The 13,779-nt window shown below is 35.7% G+C and overlaps 1 protein-coding gene across 5 annotated transcripts in view; it reads left to right on the forward strand.

Moving 5' to 3' along the window:
- The window catches only part of LOC111515229 (neurotrimin), a 371,220-nt gene that overhangs the window by 268,816 nt on the left and 88,625 nt on the right, over window positions 1-13,779 (forward strand). For all 5 annotated transcript variants that reach the window (XM_074182669.1, XM_074182664.1, XM_074182666.1 and 2 more), the window contains exon 6: window positions 6,434-6,562. In XM_074182669.1, the coding sequence (XP_074038770.1) occupies window positions 6,434-6,562 (129 nt within the window). The remainder of the gene's footprint in view (window positions 1-6,433; window positions 6,563-13,779) is intronic.

Genomic DNA, 13,779 nt, shown 5'->3' on the forward strand with positions numbered 1-13,779 from the left:
TTCTCATTTATCGCACATCTATAACAAAAAACTAACCTACATACGAAATTTCAACCTCCGAAAATACAGCAGTATGGTGAAGCTATGATGAAAAGATAATTTTCATATGTAAACGCGCCCCTTTTTTCTCCACGGGGGGAGCCCCAGGTGGAATATTTGAAAAAACTTTCTTAGTACCCGTCTAAGACCTAAGAAGAATCTGTATACCAAATTTCAGCTTCCTAGGACTCACCAGTACGGAGAAACATAGATGAATGAGTGAGTGTTAAGTGAGTGACTTTCGCATTTATAGTTTAAATTGGCAAGTTCGTCGTCCAGATACAACATCTACCGGGCACCTTGAAACTCAGCCTGATAGTAAGACAAGAAAAAAGTCCTATCAGCTGCATATATTGCTGTGGTTACTTGTGCTTTCATCAGTGGAAAAAATTATTTTACCTATTCATCAGTTTCTTATATTTATAATGAACGCACTAAAACATTACTCTCATATATGTGCAGTCGTTTAAAAAGTCATCCATTCCAATTAACGTATTCACGTCTATAAGCGTTGAACTGTGGAGAAAATTCTTCATTTAAATTCATTATCAAGATAATTTCAGAGTGTTTGAATGTCTTTTTTGTACACTACATCATTTTGAATACTTGACACGGTTCGTAACCTTATCTTTCCCAGTTAATTAATAAATTGAAAGCATTCGACTTTTGAATGTCAATCATTGAAGGAGCTTCAAATATCAATATATTTTTTCTCCATCAGAGTCATAAGAATGTAATTCATGAAAAGAAAACTTGAAAAAGTACACTCTAACTCCTGTTACTCAGTAGTAGATTGATTTGTTCAACATGGAGAATGTGAAGGAATTGAACATATTTCAGTGTTAGAATATGAAATATGAATTTATACAGATACGAAAATATAAATGAATAGTCCGGGAGGTAGCGATTAATTTCTTAAAGGGTTCGACGAATGAGAGTTGTTAAAATATTATATGCTTCAAATATTTTCATGCCATACTGAAATTCATAAGATGGATTTTCTATCAATTTCTACAATATCTCTCTCTCTCTCATCGGCTGTATAAAAGACAGAGTGTTCTACGTCACTCACGTGAATGAACTATATTGAAATTTTGAAACATCAAATCATTTCATACCATGATATTCTTGAAATTTTCATTTGAGAAAAGTCGAAGAAAATCGTTAGTCGTGTTATTACTGGTAGTTAAAGTTTTAGACAGATCATATATATTCTGCGCGCTCAGTGGTTTGACCGATGTATATTCACTTTCTCAAATGAACTGAAAAATTCCACACCCACGAGTATCCGGCTGACAGTTATTTCAATTTTGTTTTTTCAATGATTTTTTGTGTATATCATTCGGAACCACACCAAACCTAATGCAATGTTCGAGTGGAAGTAGTTGTTTCGAAAAAGATTTTCCCTTAAGTTGGTATCTGAAAGTGATTTATTCAAGTTACTTTCCAATGAGAGATTTTCCTTGTATAGTGATTTCGAATTGGGGGAAAGTAACCAAGTCTTAGTTACTTTCCCCCAATCATGTGGCTGGAATTACGAAGGCTGCTCTTCAGAAGCTCAGAACACTGTTCCGAACCAGAAAACTGTACACACCTCAGCAACTTTTGGTGCTTTATAAAGCTCAGATCAGACCTTTGGAGTATTGTTCTCATGTATGGAGCTCCGCTCCCAAACATACCCTGAAGCTGCTGGATTCCATCCAGAAAAGACCTATCCGCCTGATCGGAGACGCGAACATCACTTGCAACCTTGATAGTCTGGAACATCGAAAAAAGGTTGGAGATTGGTCTCTCGTCTATAGATACTTTCACGAGAAATGTTCAAGTGACTTGACACATTTGATTCCACCAAGAGCGATACATATCAGAAATACGCGACGGACTGTGGCTGCTTATTGTTATGAGGTTCAACTCAGTACACCTCGAACTCCACTGTTTGAGAACTCTTCCATCAGGAGAACTGCGTTTAAGTGGAATAAACTTCCTGAGAACGTTTTTCCAAATGGATTCAATCTCTAATGACTCCAATCCAATGTGAATCGCTACTTTCGTACAGGCACCTCTTTGAGAGCGCCTTAAGGATTCTTCTGTAGTGATTGTGTTTTGTCCTTGAATACGTTGAAGTGTTTCTTGAATACGTTATGGTTTTTTATTGAGTATCGGCTGATTCTATACTTAATTGAAAGTAATTATTTTTCATGATCTGAATATCTTCGGAAACACAATATTTCTGCATAATTGCTTTCTTTCGGGAGTCTTACATTTTTTTGTATGGAAAGCCAAAATACTTCTTGACCATCACTGAAATAAACTATTAGATATACGATAATGGACAGTCAGAATATTTTCATAAAAGATCCTCCGAACATGAAAGTTTCGAACTCTGAGAATTTCTATTCCACTTTTTGGGAAACAATCAAGATTTCATTAGCTACGACATACACCATCAGTTTAAAATATCAATATAAAATACAGTTACTCGACTTATTTCGAAATTTCCATGGCAAAATGAACCCTGGTTTGATGCCAAGGGGGAGGGGTTATAAAAAAAAATTACTCCATACAGAAAATACAGAACATAAATTGAACCTGCTGTAGTCTCTGGGAATCAACATTCAACAAACAACAACAATTTCCTATTGACGACCAACAATTATATTTTGAAAGGAGTTGAAGCTACTGTTGTACAGCTGTTATAGCAATTTGTTCATAAAAAATTTGAGAATTTTTCCACATTTTGGTTTTTTTATGACTCATATTTTCACATCTTCTTAAATGATGCAAAATTCAAGACAACTTTGTTCAATGACTAAATATTTGCCATATTATTTTTCAATCATTTTAAAGTCCCAGTTTCTTTCTTATTGTGAGTTTTCATATTTCGCTATGATTTTATTTTTCATATATCACAAAGAGTTTCATTCCGAAAGTGCCGCTGCTGTTCATCTGGAAATACATTTAGATTATTTTTGAAAAAAAAATATGATCAAAAATTTTTCAACAATGATTAACTCTTCGAAGAACTGAATTAATTGAAAAAAAGTTTCAATTGTTCTATTAACAAACGGAAATCATGATTTTAATTGAAACATAATTCCACAACTGTGGAAAAAGCAATTGAAAACAATAAAAACGTTTCAGTAGAAAATGTTTTTGGGAAAAATTTGTTTTGTCACGAAAAATGTTGAGAAAGGAATTTTTTGTGTACTAGATTTGTCTGTATGGATGAATGAATGATTTATCAACAAATAATGCACAGAAATTGCACTAAATCACCTAAATTACTGTTGCTGTTAGTTGCAAAAAAACGGTATCAATATAATATTTGTGAAGAACATTTTACTTGAAATTCGAATCATTTTGAATTGAAAAAGTTAAAATCATAACAATACAATGCATTTCGTAGAAACGGAAGTCAAAAGAATTTTTTATTAACAATTGCATGAACTTTTGAAAAACCGGGATGAATTTTTATTTAGCGGGACAATATTTTATGCGGTATTATCATCCATGCATCTATGACGTAACTGACGCCCGGTGTACTTTTTTCGGCGTTCAATTAAAAATATGTGTAATGGAAGTGAAGTTCCGGCTGGAGTTAGTGTAAATAACTCAATGAAAATTGCATTTTTCATCATGCTTCAAAAATCAACAGAACAATTTTTCTACACGTTCAAATTTCCGAAAGATTCATCTCTGTTGAACACAAATCTCAACTCTCAGACTAGATTGGATTGGTGAAATATCAATATGATGATCAATTACTTCAACTCCCAGGAAGATAAAAACCAATTGAATTCCATAATATCTATCGATGAATTGCTGAAGATTGTTTCTCTTAATACAAAGTAGCAACATTCTTTACGAATAACTTACAACCTGAAACGAAATTTTTGGTTTCTGTTTTTTTATATCGAATATTTCAGGAAACGATATAGCTAAAGAAATTTCATATTCTCAAGAGTCCCCTGAGATATAAAACTTCATCCCAATTCAAATAATATATTTATCTCTTACCAATTATGAGATCCTCATGAAGAAACTCGAGTTATATACTAATAATAACTAGAATTGTTTTGCACATAAATTGACCAAATATTTCAAACCTGTGACGCGATATTATCACCTACAACAAAAAAAAAATCGCGAAATATTCAGTGCGATGGAAATTTGACAATTTTATTCAATAAACTCTAATCGTCTGATCTGCGAACCGTTTCTTCCGGCTGAACTCCGAAATTTTTAGATATGCAAACTTGTTCAATTCAGTCGGAAGCGGAATTTAATCGGATTATTCACACCGACTGGAACTGAATCCGGTAGGGACACTTTAAAAATATACCCTGAATGGCCGGCTGTTCGGGTATAATTTCACTTTAATGCCTCTTACTGCCGGGAAGTTACCGTTGATGTGTCGCGTTGATACCGTTTGCATTTGACAAATCCTGGTAATTTAGATTGCGGTTAATTTGATTCAATTTATATTTTTTCATTTCGACATGAAGTGTTCGTGAACTCAATTAACCAAAACAGGGTTGGGGAATGTGATAAAAATATTTTGGAATGAAGGAAAAATATCATGCTGAAGTTACCTTGTGTCCTTAGAATGTGATCACATATACAAAATTTTTGATGAATCGATAACGGGGTTTTCTTTCTAATGAAGAGAGTGTGTCATACCAAGCTTTCATTGGAAGTTCAAGGTGAAGTGAAGAAATAAAACACAGTTTTCAAGGAAAGTTTGAGATACCAATACATTCGAGTTTTTTGAAAGATTCTCCTATATGCAGGATATTACGTAGAAGCCCGATATAGTTAGGATTTTTCAAACAAAATCTCACATGTACCACTCTCAATAGGTATTCAATATTTGATCCTAAATACAGGGCTATTCAAATTCGTTTCTGTACATGGGGATCTCGTAAATGATAAGAGATAGAGTGTCGGTTAAAGCAAAGTTACATAGACCTATTCAATGGTGTAAAAAAATCGAATAGAGTTTTTTTGGTTCTGGAGATATACAGGAAAAACAAAAAAATCCCGAAATATTTTTTGCCTATATCTTTTTTATTCGCAGACATATTGGAAATCTGTACATATTTTACTATTGGCACTTGATGTGAGCTCTCAGAATATGTCCATGAATCTTTTATACAGGGTGTCATCTGACTTGGGCTACCCCCATCTTTGAATTTTTAAATACGGACTTTGAGAAGGGGCTCTTCAACTGGATACATTGTATATTGGAGAATATTCCAGAAAAGCCCAGTTCATTGACATCTAGAGCTTTTATATAAAACATGTTTTGACTACTCCACTCCTGCATTTCTAACTTCTGATGGAAGGAATGAAGTTTGAAATGATTGCTTACGGTTCATTTCGAAAATTAGAATTATGAACGAATCCCTAGTAATATTATAAATGCGAATGTAAGTTTGTTTGTTACGGTTTCACGCGAAAACTACTCAACCGATCATCATGAAATTTTGTACACATGTTCTTGGAGGTATTAGAAGTAGCATATGATACTTTTTATGAAAAAATATTCTTTATTTGAGATGAAAAAATTGTGTGTCAAAAAAATCTCAAAATCTAGCTACTTGCGTTTTCCACCCCTTACAACCATGGGGTAAACCGAATAAATTTCTGGCTCAGTGTTTTTTTGGTAGTACAAAACGTCAGGTTGATTTTAATATTGTAACTTTTTTAGTGCCTGTGAAAAAAATTGTTATACAAATTTTATGTATCCCATTTAAGGGGCTGTATCTTAACAAGGGATGCTCCAATGAAATTTCTTTATATGAAAGATCTCCTTTTTTTTTCGATGAGGAATCACCTCCTTGAATGTTTTACACTTATTTAGTTACACCCTGTATAGGTACATTGAATATTTCATATAAAGTTTTCTATATTTTTGGTATAGTTTTCTTTTTGTATGAATGAATGCAATAAATATCAAATAGGAGAAGATTGAAATTTTATACAAACCCTTTGTATTTTCCAACTTCATGCTACCCTTCCAAATTAATACGGCTCGAATGAAACAAGTGAAATATGTTCATTAGGAATATGAATCAAAAGGCACAATGACTTTTCATTTGGTAGATTTTTCAGATATTCATTTTTATTTCAATTGAAAAAACGTATATAGCCTCTATCTGGAACAATTATCCCATGAGAATAACAATCAGAATGTTCATCCCACTCCTGCCTCCAAATCGCAAACCGTCCCGCTTCTGAATAATTCATCTGCACTTTTCCATATCCATCCTCATAAATCAACCTCATTGTTAAATTCTCCCGATATCTGCATCCTCATTGTGTATCTTTTATGCGCTCTACCACCGACCCAGTTTTCCCGGACGCTTTTCCTTATGAAAATGGTTTGTTGCAGTGAACGTAGTTGACGGCGAAATATTATTCATTACCAAAGTGAGCCGACTCCACATGGCAGTTTATTTGTGCATCGCATCGAATGGAGTGCCGCCTTCGATCAGCAAGCGGGTGCAGTTGAAAGTACAATGTGAGTATATTCATCATTTCATTGAACGTATCAGTTCACTCGATTATAATAATAATAATGAAGATAACAAGTCACCTTGAAGAGTTTCTACATGTTGGCTTGACAGTTACCAAACAGGTGATTTTGCAGGTATAAATACTACGACCTAACTTCACCCAATGAATAAGAGTTTCATTCTCCTATATACATTTTTTTCAAACCATCAACTGGAGAATATCACGGGACAACGAAGACCGGTATGACTTATTTTCCAATTAAAATTGGGCGCCAATAATGTCAATAATGCGACTTCACTTTCAAAGTCCATTTTCGATTTCGTAATATTTCATAATATTTCATATTATTTTTGAAGTGATTCATGAAAAAAAGCATAATAACTTTTTTGTAGTTCTCATTCCCAACTTTTGAATAAAAAATAATATTTTCCAAAGTTCACATACATTTACCATACTATAGCAATTACGACAAAACTGTAATGACGTATTTTGTCCAGTTTTTTGCGAGCAACAGAAAGTTGCCATCAGTTTTCAGTCCAATTCGTTTCCCGTCGAAAATTTGTCACGTCAAATTCGATTATTGATTTTAGGACAATTAATTCCTGAACGGAAAAATGTCTGTTCAAAAAATAAGGTGAATGATCAAATTTTTCAGGCCACGTACATTCAATTGCGATTTTTTTAAATCTTTTATGTTGGTTCACTCGTCTGCAACATATGTAAACAGTTTCAGTTGCTTATCCCTCTAGTTTATTGGCGAAAGGCATAAAAGTTAAAAGTGATTTCCGTGTTCGGCGACTTTCTGCTATTGAAAAAAATGAACCAAAGGATTTGCATCGAATTTTGTGTAAAAAATCGAATAAAGTGATTCAAAACATTTGAGATGTTGACAGTGGCATACGATGATTGTACTCTGAGTTAGTGAAATGATTACACTAGTTTGCAGCCAATATACGACTGTAATTCCAAAGGGGGTCCTTTGTTAATTTTGGGTCCCTAAATGCGAAAATGAAAGTGAAAATTTGCTAACATGTAAGATTTTTGAGTAAAGATTTTTTTCACAAAAATTTAATGAACACGACATTCCAAATTTGCTTTTCCCCTAAATTGAGGAAATTGTTTGAAATCTAGTAATACAGCGGCTCTGCCCAGTATTCGAATCTGCTTCTGCTGTACTCGAAGTTTCGAAGTTTCCAGAAAATACCAGAAATACGGAACCGCTATAAAAGTAGCAGGTTAACAATCGGATTATCAATATTGGTTTAACGCGAGTAGTAGTGAGTTAGTATTAGAGAAACGAGGTGTTAGTGTTATCTTTGTGAATAAAATAAGTTGACTCCTGTAAACGCAGTATCACATATTTGAACTCGACGTACGCAATAGTACTAAATTGTCCAAAGTACAAAAACGTGGCTTCGTAATCCCGCAGATAGTTTTTGATATATATGTGGTCAGTTTACTCCTAATTCGCAGAAACGGCCAAATAATCAAATGACCAAAGTAGCTTACCATAAGTATTTTGGATGTGCTGCACAGGTTTGGCAACGTACGTTGCCAAACCTGTGTAGCAAATCTAGGTAACTGGATAAATGGTAGACGCTCTTCTATGCCTTTTGCAGTTCCAATTATTGGGCGAGAAACAACAAATCATTACAACGACTGTTACTTTTGCGTGACAAACGAGTCTGGTTTTTCAAGAAAAAGCAAACAAAATTATATATCCAGATATTCCTTCTGCAAGAAAGCCGGTTCTTCATGGAGTAGGTTAACCAGTTCCAACACCCCCGGCAAATTGGGAGGAAGATTTGTAAATTTTTGATGACCAGACAGGCTCCCATGATGTGCCAGAAAGAGACGGTCCTTATTTTCCCGAGTTTGAAGGTAGAACACCACATTTACGCAACATGAATTAAATTACTTAGTTCGGGACCTCCACTTCTCCAAAGAGAATGCTGAACTTTAAGGGTCTAGATTACAACAATGGAATTTACTATATAGCCCCTAAAACCAAAGTTACTTAGGAACTGTAACCATGAGCTCTCCTCGTTTTTTACTGTGCAGGATTAAATGTGCGTTTGTGTAAATCCAAATGGTGTGATGGATAATTCGGATTTGCACACAACCCCGACTAATGACGTTTATTCATAGATTCGTCTAAAACAAGTTCTGTTCAAGCCGTTCTGTTCCGTAATGGTAACAAAAATCCTCTATTCCTCTTGCACATGCAGTTACCATGAAGGAAACACACGAAAGTGTGTCACTCATTCTGAATTCAATAAGTTATAATACGTATAAGTGGAAAATATGTGGTAACCTAAAAGTCATAGGATTATTACTAGATCTTCAGGGCGGATTTACGAAGTTTTGCTATTTTCTTTGCCTTCGGAACAGTAGGGCAACACAAATCCATTATCAAATTAAAGAATGGCCTCCGAGAGATAAGTATATTCCAGGTCAAGCTAACGTGAAGAATATACCTCTTGTTAATCCCAAAAACGTTTTGTTACCTCCATTTCACATTAAACTGGGATTAATGGAAAATTTAGTAAAAACATTAGGCAAAGTGATGCGTTTGAATATCTTGAACACGTTTTTCCAAAATTAAGTGATGCAAAGCTCAAGGGAGGTTTATTTGTTGGACCACAAAGTAGAAAACGACTGAGTGATCAACAGTTTGATCAAAAATTAAGTAATGTTGAATTAGCTGCGTGGAGCTCTTTCAAAATAATTATTTCGGAGTTTTTAGGGAACAAGAAAGTAGGAAAATTACGAAACACTTGTAGAAGAACTACTTGAAAACTACTGCAGAATGGGATGTTGCATGTCTCTCAAAAATTAATTTTTTGCACTCCCATTTGAATTTTTTCCCAGAAAACTTGGGTGCTGTCAGTGACGAACAAGGGGAAAGGTTCAACCTAGACATACTGACAATAGAGCAACGTTACCAAGGCAGATGGGATACTGCAATGATAAGGGATTATTGTCGGTTTCTTATGAGGGAACACGATGAAACATATAAACGAAAGTCATCATTTGCAAAAAGGTTATGTTATCCGCAAAATATTTTGTTTTTTTCTTATTTAGATCTTATACTTTCCTTCAATATGTGAAAATTTTCGTATAAAATTAAAATAACTATAACTGAAAATCTTTACGTGATTTAATATTTTCGATGTTGAAGTCGCAGTCAGGATGCTTCAAACCCTCATGTATAGCCATTATAATATTAGTCGCAATTTTTTTTTATTTGTTGGCTAGTGTTGGCTGTGGCAGCGAAGTTCGTTCCAAAATTGCTTAATTTTGATAAAAAACCGTCGCATGAGTATCGCTCACGAATTGTTGAATTACATCAACGACGATCCAGATTAATGTCATGGGTGAAACCAAAATCCAGTCGTCTCAATGGTAGAGCCTGCTCTGTCGTCATTGCTTCTTCGTGATTTATTGGTTAGAAACAACACCGTAAGCATGCCTCAACCACCGTATTCACCAGATTTGGTGTCCTGCGACTTTCTGTTATTGCAAAGACTGAAGAGACCTATGGAAGCATGGCATTTTGCTACGATTAAGGAGATGATAAACGAATCGCTGGGAGTTCAAGGACATACCAAAATGTGCATAACAGAACTATACAGGACTATTTCAAAGGGGATTTTATTTCTATCAGAATGTTAGTATACGATATATTTTTTCTTATTTTGTGGCCCCATTCACGAGTTCAACCTATTACTAGTTAACAGAGTGGGTCTCAGACGGATATTATTCCCCTGTACCTGTAAAAATATTGAACTATCAAATCTTTCAATTTTATTTTTTTAGAAAATAGTTATTCCCGGTAATGAAAAAAGCACTTTTTCCACTGGCACAGAAAAATAAACCGCATAATTTTTTGTAGCAAAAGGGCTACACTTCAATGTGAGAGTTTGGAAATTAGCAATTATATCTGAAATATTTGAGATGAACTGAGTGAAAGATTAGTGGGGTATTATTTTTAATTTTCATTCGAGAAGTCAGTAGGTTATAGTATATTTCGTATCTACCAAGTAGGATAAGAAGTCTATTACCCACGAGCGAAAAATTGTAAGCACGAGGCGTTAGCAGAGTGCGATAATTCGCGAGTAGACGTAATTGGCCTCATCCTCGAGGTGCGCACTATACTTCTTCAACGACTTTTTTTACCAAGTAGAAAGGAATGGTACAATATATTTGTTTGACATTATGGCTTTGGATAATAAACTCATTCAGTCAGCGCTGAGCTACCGCCTTACCGCTGAGCTACTCTGGCGATTATCAATGTGATTATGATATGAGTACTAAACATAATTGATATTTAATTTGTGAGTGAATAAATAAATTTGAAGAGTTTTAAATAATATAATGATGTCAAATACAAATTCGAACAAGTATTTTTTGGCCAGCAAAATATTTTCGAATCCTTTTGCTTGGCTTTTATAGTTCATAGAATTAAAGGAAGTAGGCTTTGTTTAAGAGGCGTCTGGCAAATGAAATCAGAATGGCTGTTGGCTGGTGAGGTTGAATAATTCAGTTTTAACTTTTATATTGTGTCTTAGTATTTCAAAAATTGTTGCAAACATTTCATAAAACATTAATAGAAAGAAAAAGCGGAGTAGTGTTAACTTCGAAAAATCAGTAGATAGTTGTCCTGAAAATCTAGAGAAGAAAATTGGATTGGATAATTTAGGAAACACTAGCATTTTACAAGTGTTGTTCATGACGAAGAATTTCAAGAACGAAGTTTTAATGATGAACGAGAACGGAAATGTTTCCTACTTATTCATCAAACTCAAACACCTGTTCATGCAGCTGCAGTTTCGTAAGAAGGTATCATCTTTCACTCCAACCGATTCTCTGGAGTCTTTAAAGTTCACTAGATACTCGTTGGAACAACAAGAGGATTTCTTGGGGTTCTTGTTGAATACTTTTCGTAAGCAAAACAATAGCGAAATCAATACTCCCGACTGCTCTGGACTGAATGATTCCGTACAGCCCATCTCGACTTTTGTTTGTAAATCTTTTGCTGGAAAAATCCGCATTTGTTTACGTTGTGGTAAATGTTCAAGAAGTACCGAAAACTTATGTGAATTTCTGGAACTTCATCTAGCTTTTCGTAATATGACTAATAACCAGTCCGTGCAAAGAGTATTGTTAAATCATCTGAAAATGGAGTTTTTACCAGGTGATGATCGACTGTATTGTCAAACATGTGCCAAACTAACTGACTGTTATAAGGAAACAAGTATAGCTGAGGCACCAGTCAATCTGATACCACTGATGATTTTCAAACAAGACTCAACCTCTAACGGAAGCAAGAAACTCTTTGGAAGGTTCGAAATAGATGAACATTTCAACCTAGCAGACCACTATGATAATATTCATGCAGTCATTGTTCACTGTGGTTCTGGCGTTGAATTTGGTCATTATTACGCCTTGGTCAAAGAAGAAACGGACTGGTTTGAGTTTGATGATAGTCGTGTCACGAAGTGTTCTGGCGATGCATTGAATTTATTGAAGCCTCTGGAGACACCCTACATTTTGTTTTATAAGAGAGAGGACGTTGTTCGATCAAGATCTTCAGATGATGTGGTGCTGCAGGTTTTTCTGGGTTTTCCTGCAGCTGAAAAAGCAAATGCGCCACTGGAATCAATGAAGTCACCCTGGAGCGCCAATTAATTTTTATTGTTGTTTTCATTTTATTTTTATCGTTGTTTCAAGAAAACAAATATTTGCCATCTGGAGCTTTCTTAATAAATTGATTTATTTGTTCACTGGTGAGCGTCGACGTGATTTGGAATATTTGCCTGGTGCCCACATTTTTCTTGATATTCAGGGTACTTCTCAGCATTGAGTGAATTGCTCATAACGACTCTGGTTTCAAAGTTTTTGCTGAATCTTCGAAATGAACGAGTAGAACTCTTTCGGATACCGAAGTTATGTTTTTCTTCTCTCTCCATCTCATGAGATTTTCGAAATTTAATTCGTATTTTTCTCTTGATTTTGATGGCAGCAAATTATTCATCGCAATATTTGCTGGCTCGGTAATATCTAGTGGGACCACCCTGTAAATTCAGTTCAGAAGCGAGTCTACAGAGAAGATGGTTGTCGAGTTTACGACTGCAACTGACCTTCCTGTGAATTTGATTCTGGAGCAAGTCTCCAGAGGAGATGGATGTCGAGTTTACGACTCCAGCGGACTTCCCTGTAAATTTATTTCAGGAGCGAGTCTACAGAGAAGATGGATGTCGAGCTTACGACTCCAACGGACCTCTCTGTAAATTTAGTTCAGGAGCGAGTCTACAGAGGAGATGGATGTCGAGTTCACAACTCCAACTGACCTCCCTGTAAATTTATTTCAGGAGCGACTCTACAGAGGAGATGGTTGTCGAGTTTACGACTGCAACTGACCTCCCTGTGAATTTAATTCTGGAGCGAATCTCCAGAGGAGATGAATGTCGAGTTTACGACTCCAACGGACCTCTCTGTAAATTCAGTTCAGGAGCGAGTCTACAGAGGAGATGGTTGTCGAGTTTACGACTGCAACAGACCTCCTTGTAAATTTAATTCTGGAGCAAGTCTCCAGAGGAGATGGATGTCGAATTTACGACTCCAACGGACCTCTTTGTAAATTTAGTTCAGGAGCGAGTCTACAGAGAAGATGGATGTCGAGTTTACGACTCCAACGGACCTCTCTGTAAATTTAGCTCAGGAGCGAGTCTACAGAGGAGATGGATGTCGAGTTCACAACTCCAACTGACCTCCCTGTAAATTTATTTCAGGAGCGAGTTTACAGAGGAGATGGTTGTCGAGTTTACGACTGCAACTGACCTCCCTGTGAATTTAATTCTGGAGCGAGTCTCCAGAGGAGATGAATGTCGAGTTTACGACTCCAACGGACCTCTCTGTAAATTTAGTTCAGGAGCGAGTCTACAGAGGAGATGGATGTCGAGTTCACAACTCCAACTGACCTCCCTGTAAATTTATTTCAGGAGCGAGTTTACAGAGGAGATGGTTGTCGAGTTTACGACTGCAACTGACCTCCCTGTAAATTTATTTCAGGAGCGAGTTTACAGAGGAGATGGTTGTCGAGTTTACGACTGCAACTGACCTCCCTGTAAATTTAATTCTGGAGCGAGTCTCCAGGGGAGATGAATGTCGAGTTTACGACTCCAACGGACCTCTCTGTAAATTCAGTTCAGGAGCGAG

This window comes from Leptinotarsa decemlineata, unplaced genomic scaffold, assembly GCF_025532065.1.
Source record: "Leptinotarsa decemlineata unplaced genomic scaffold, Ldec_3_MD MMD2_tig00026328_RagTag_RagTag, whole genome shotgun sequence".
Classification (NCBI taxonomy): Eukaryota; Metazoa; Arthropoda; class Insecta; order Coleoptera; family Chrysomelidae; genus Leptinotarsa; species Leptinotarsa decemlineata.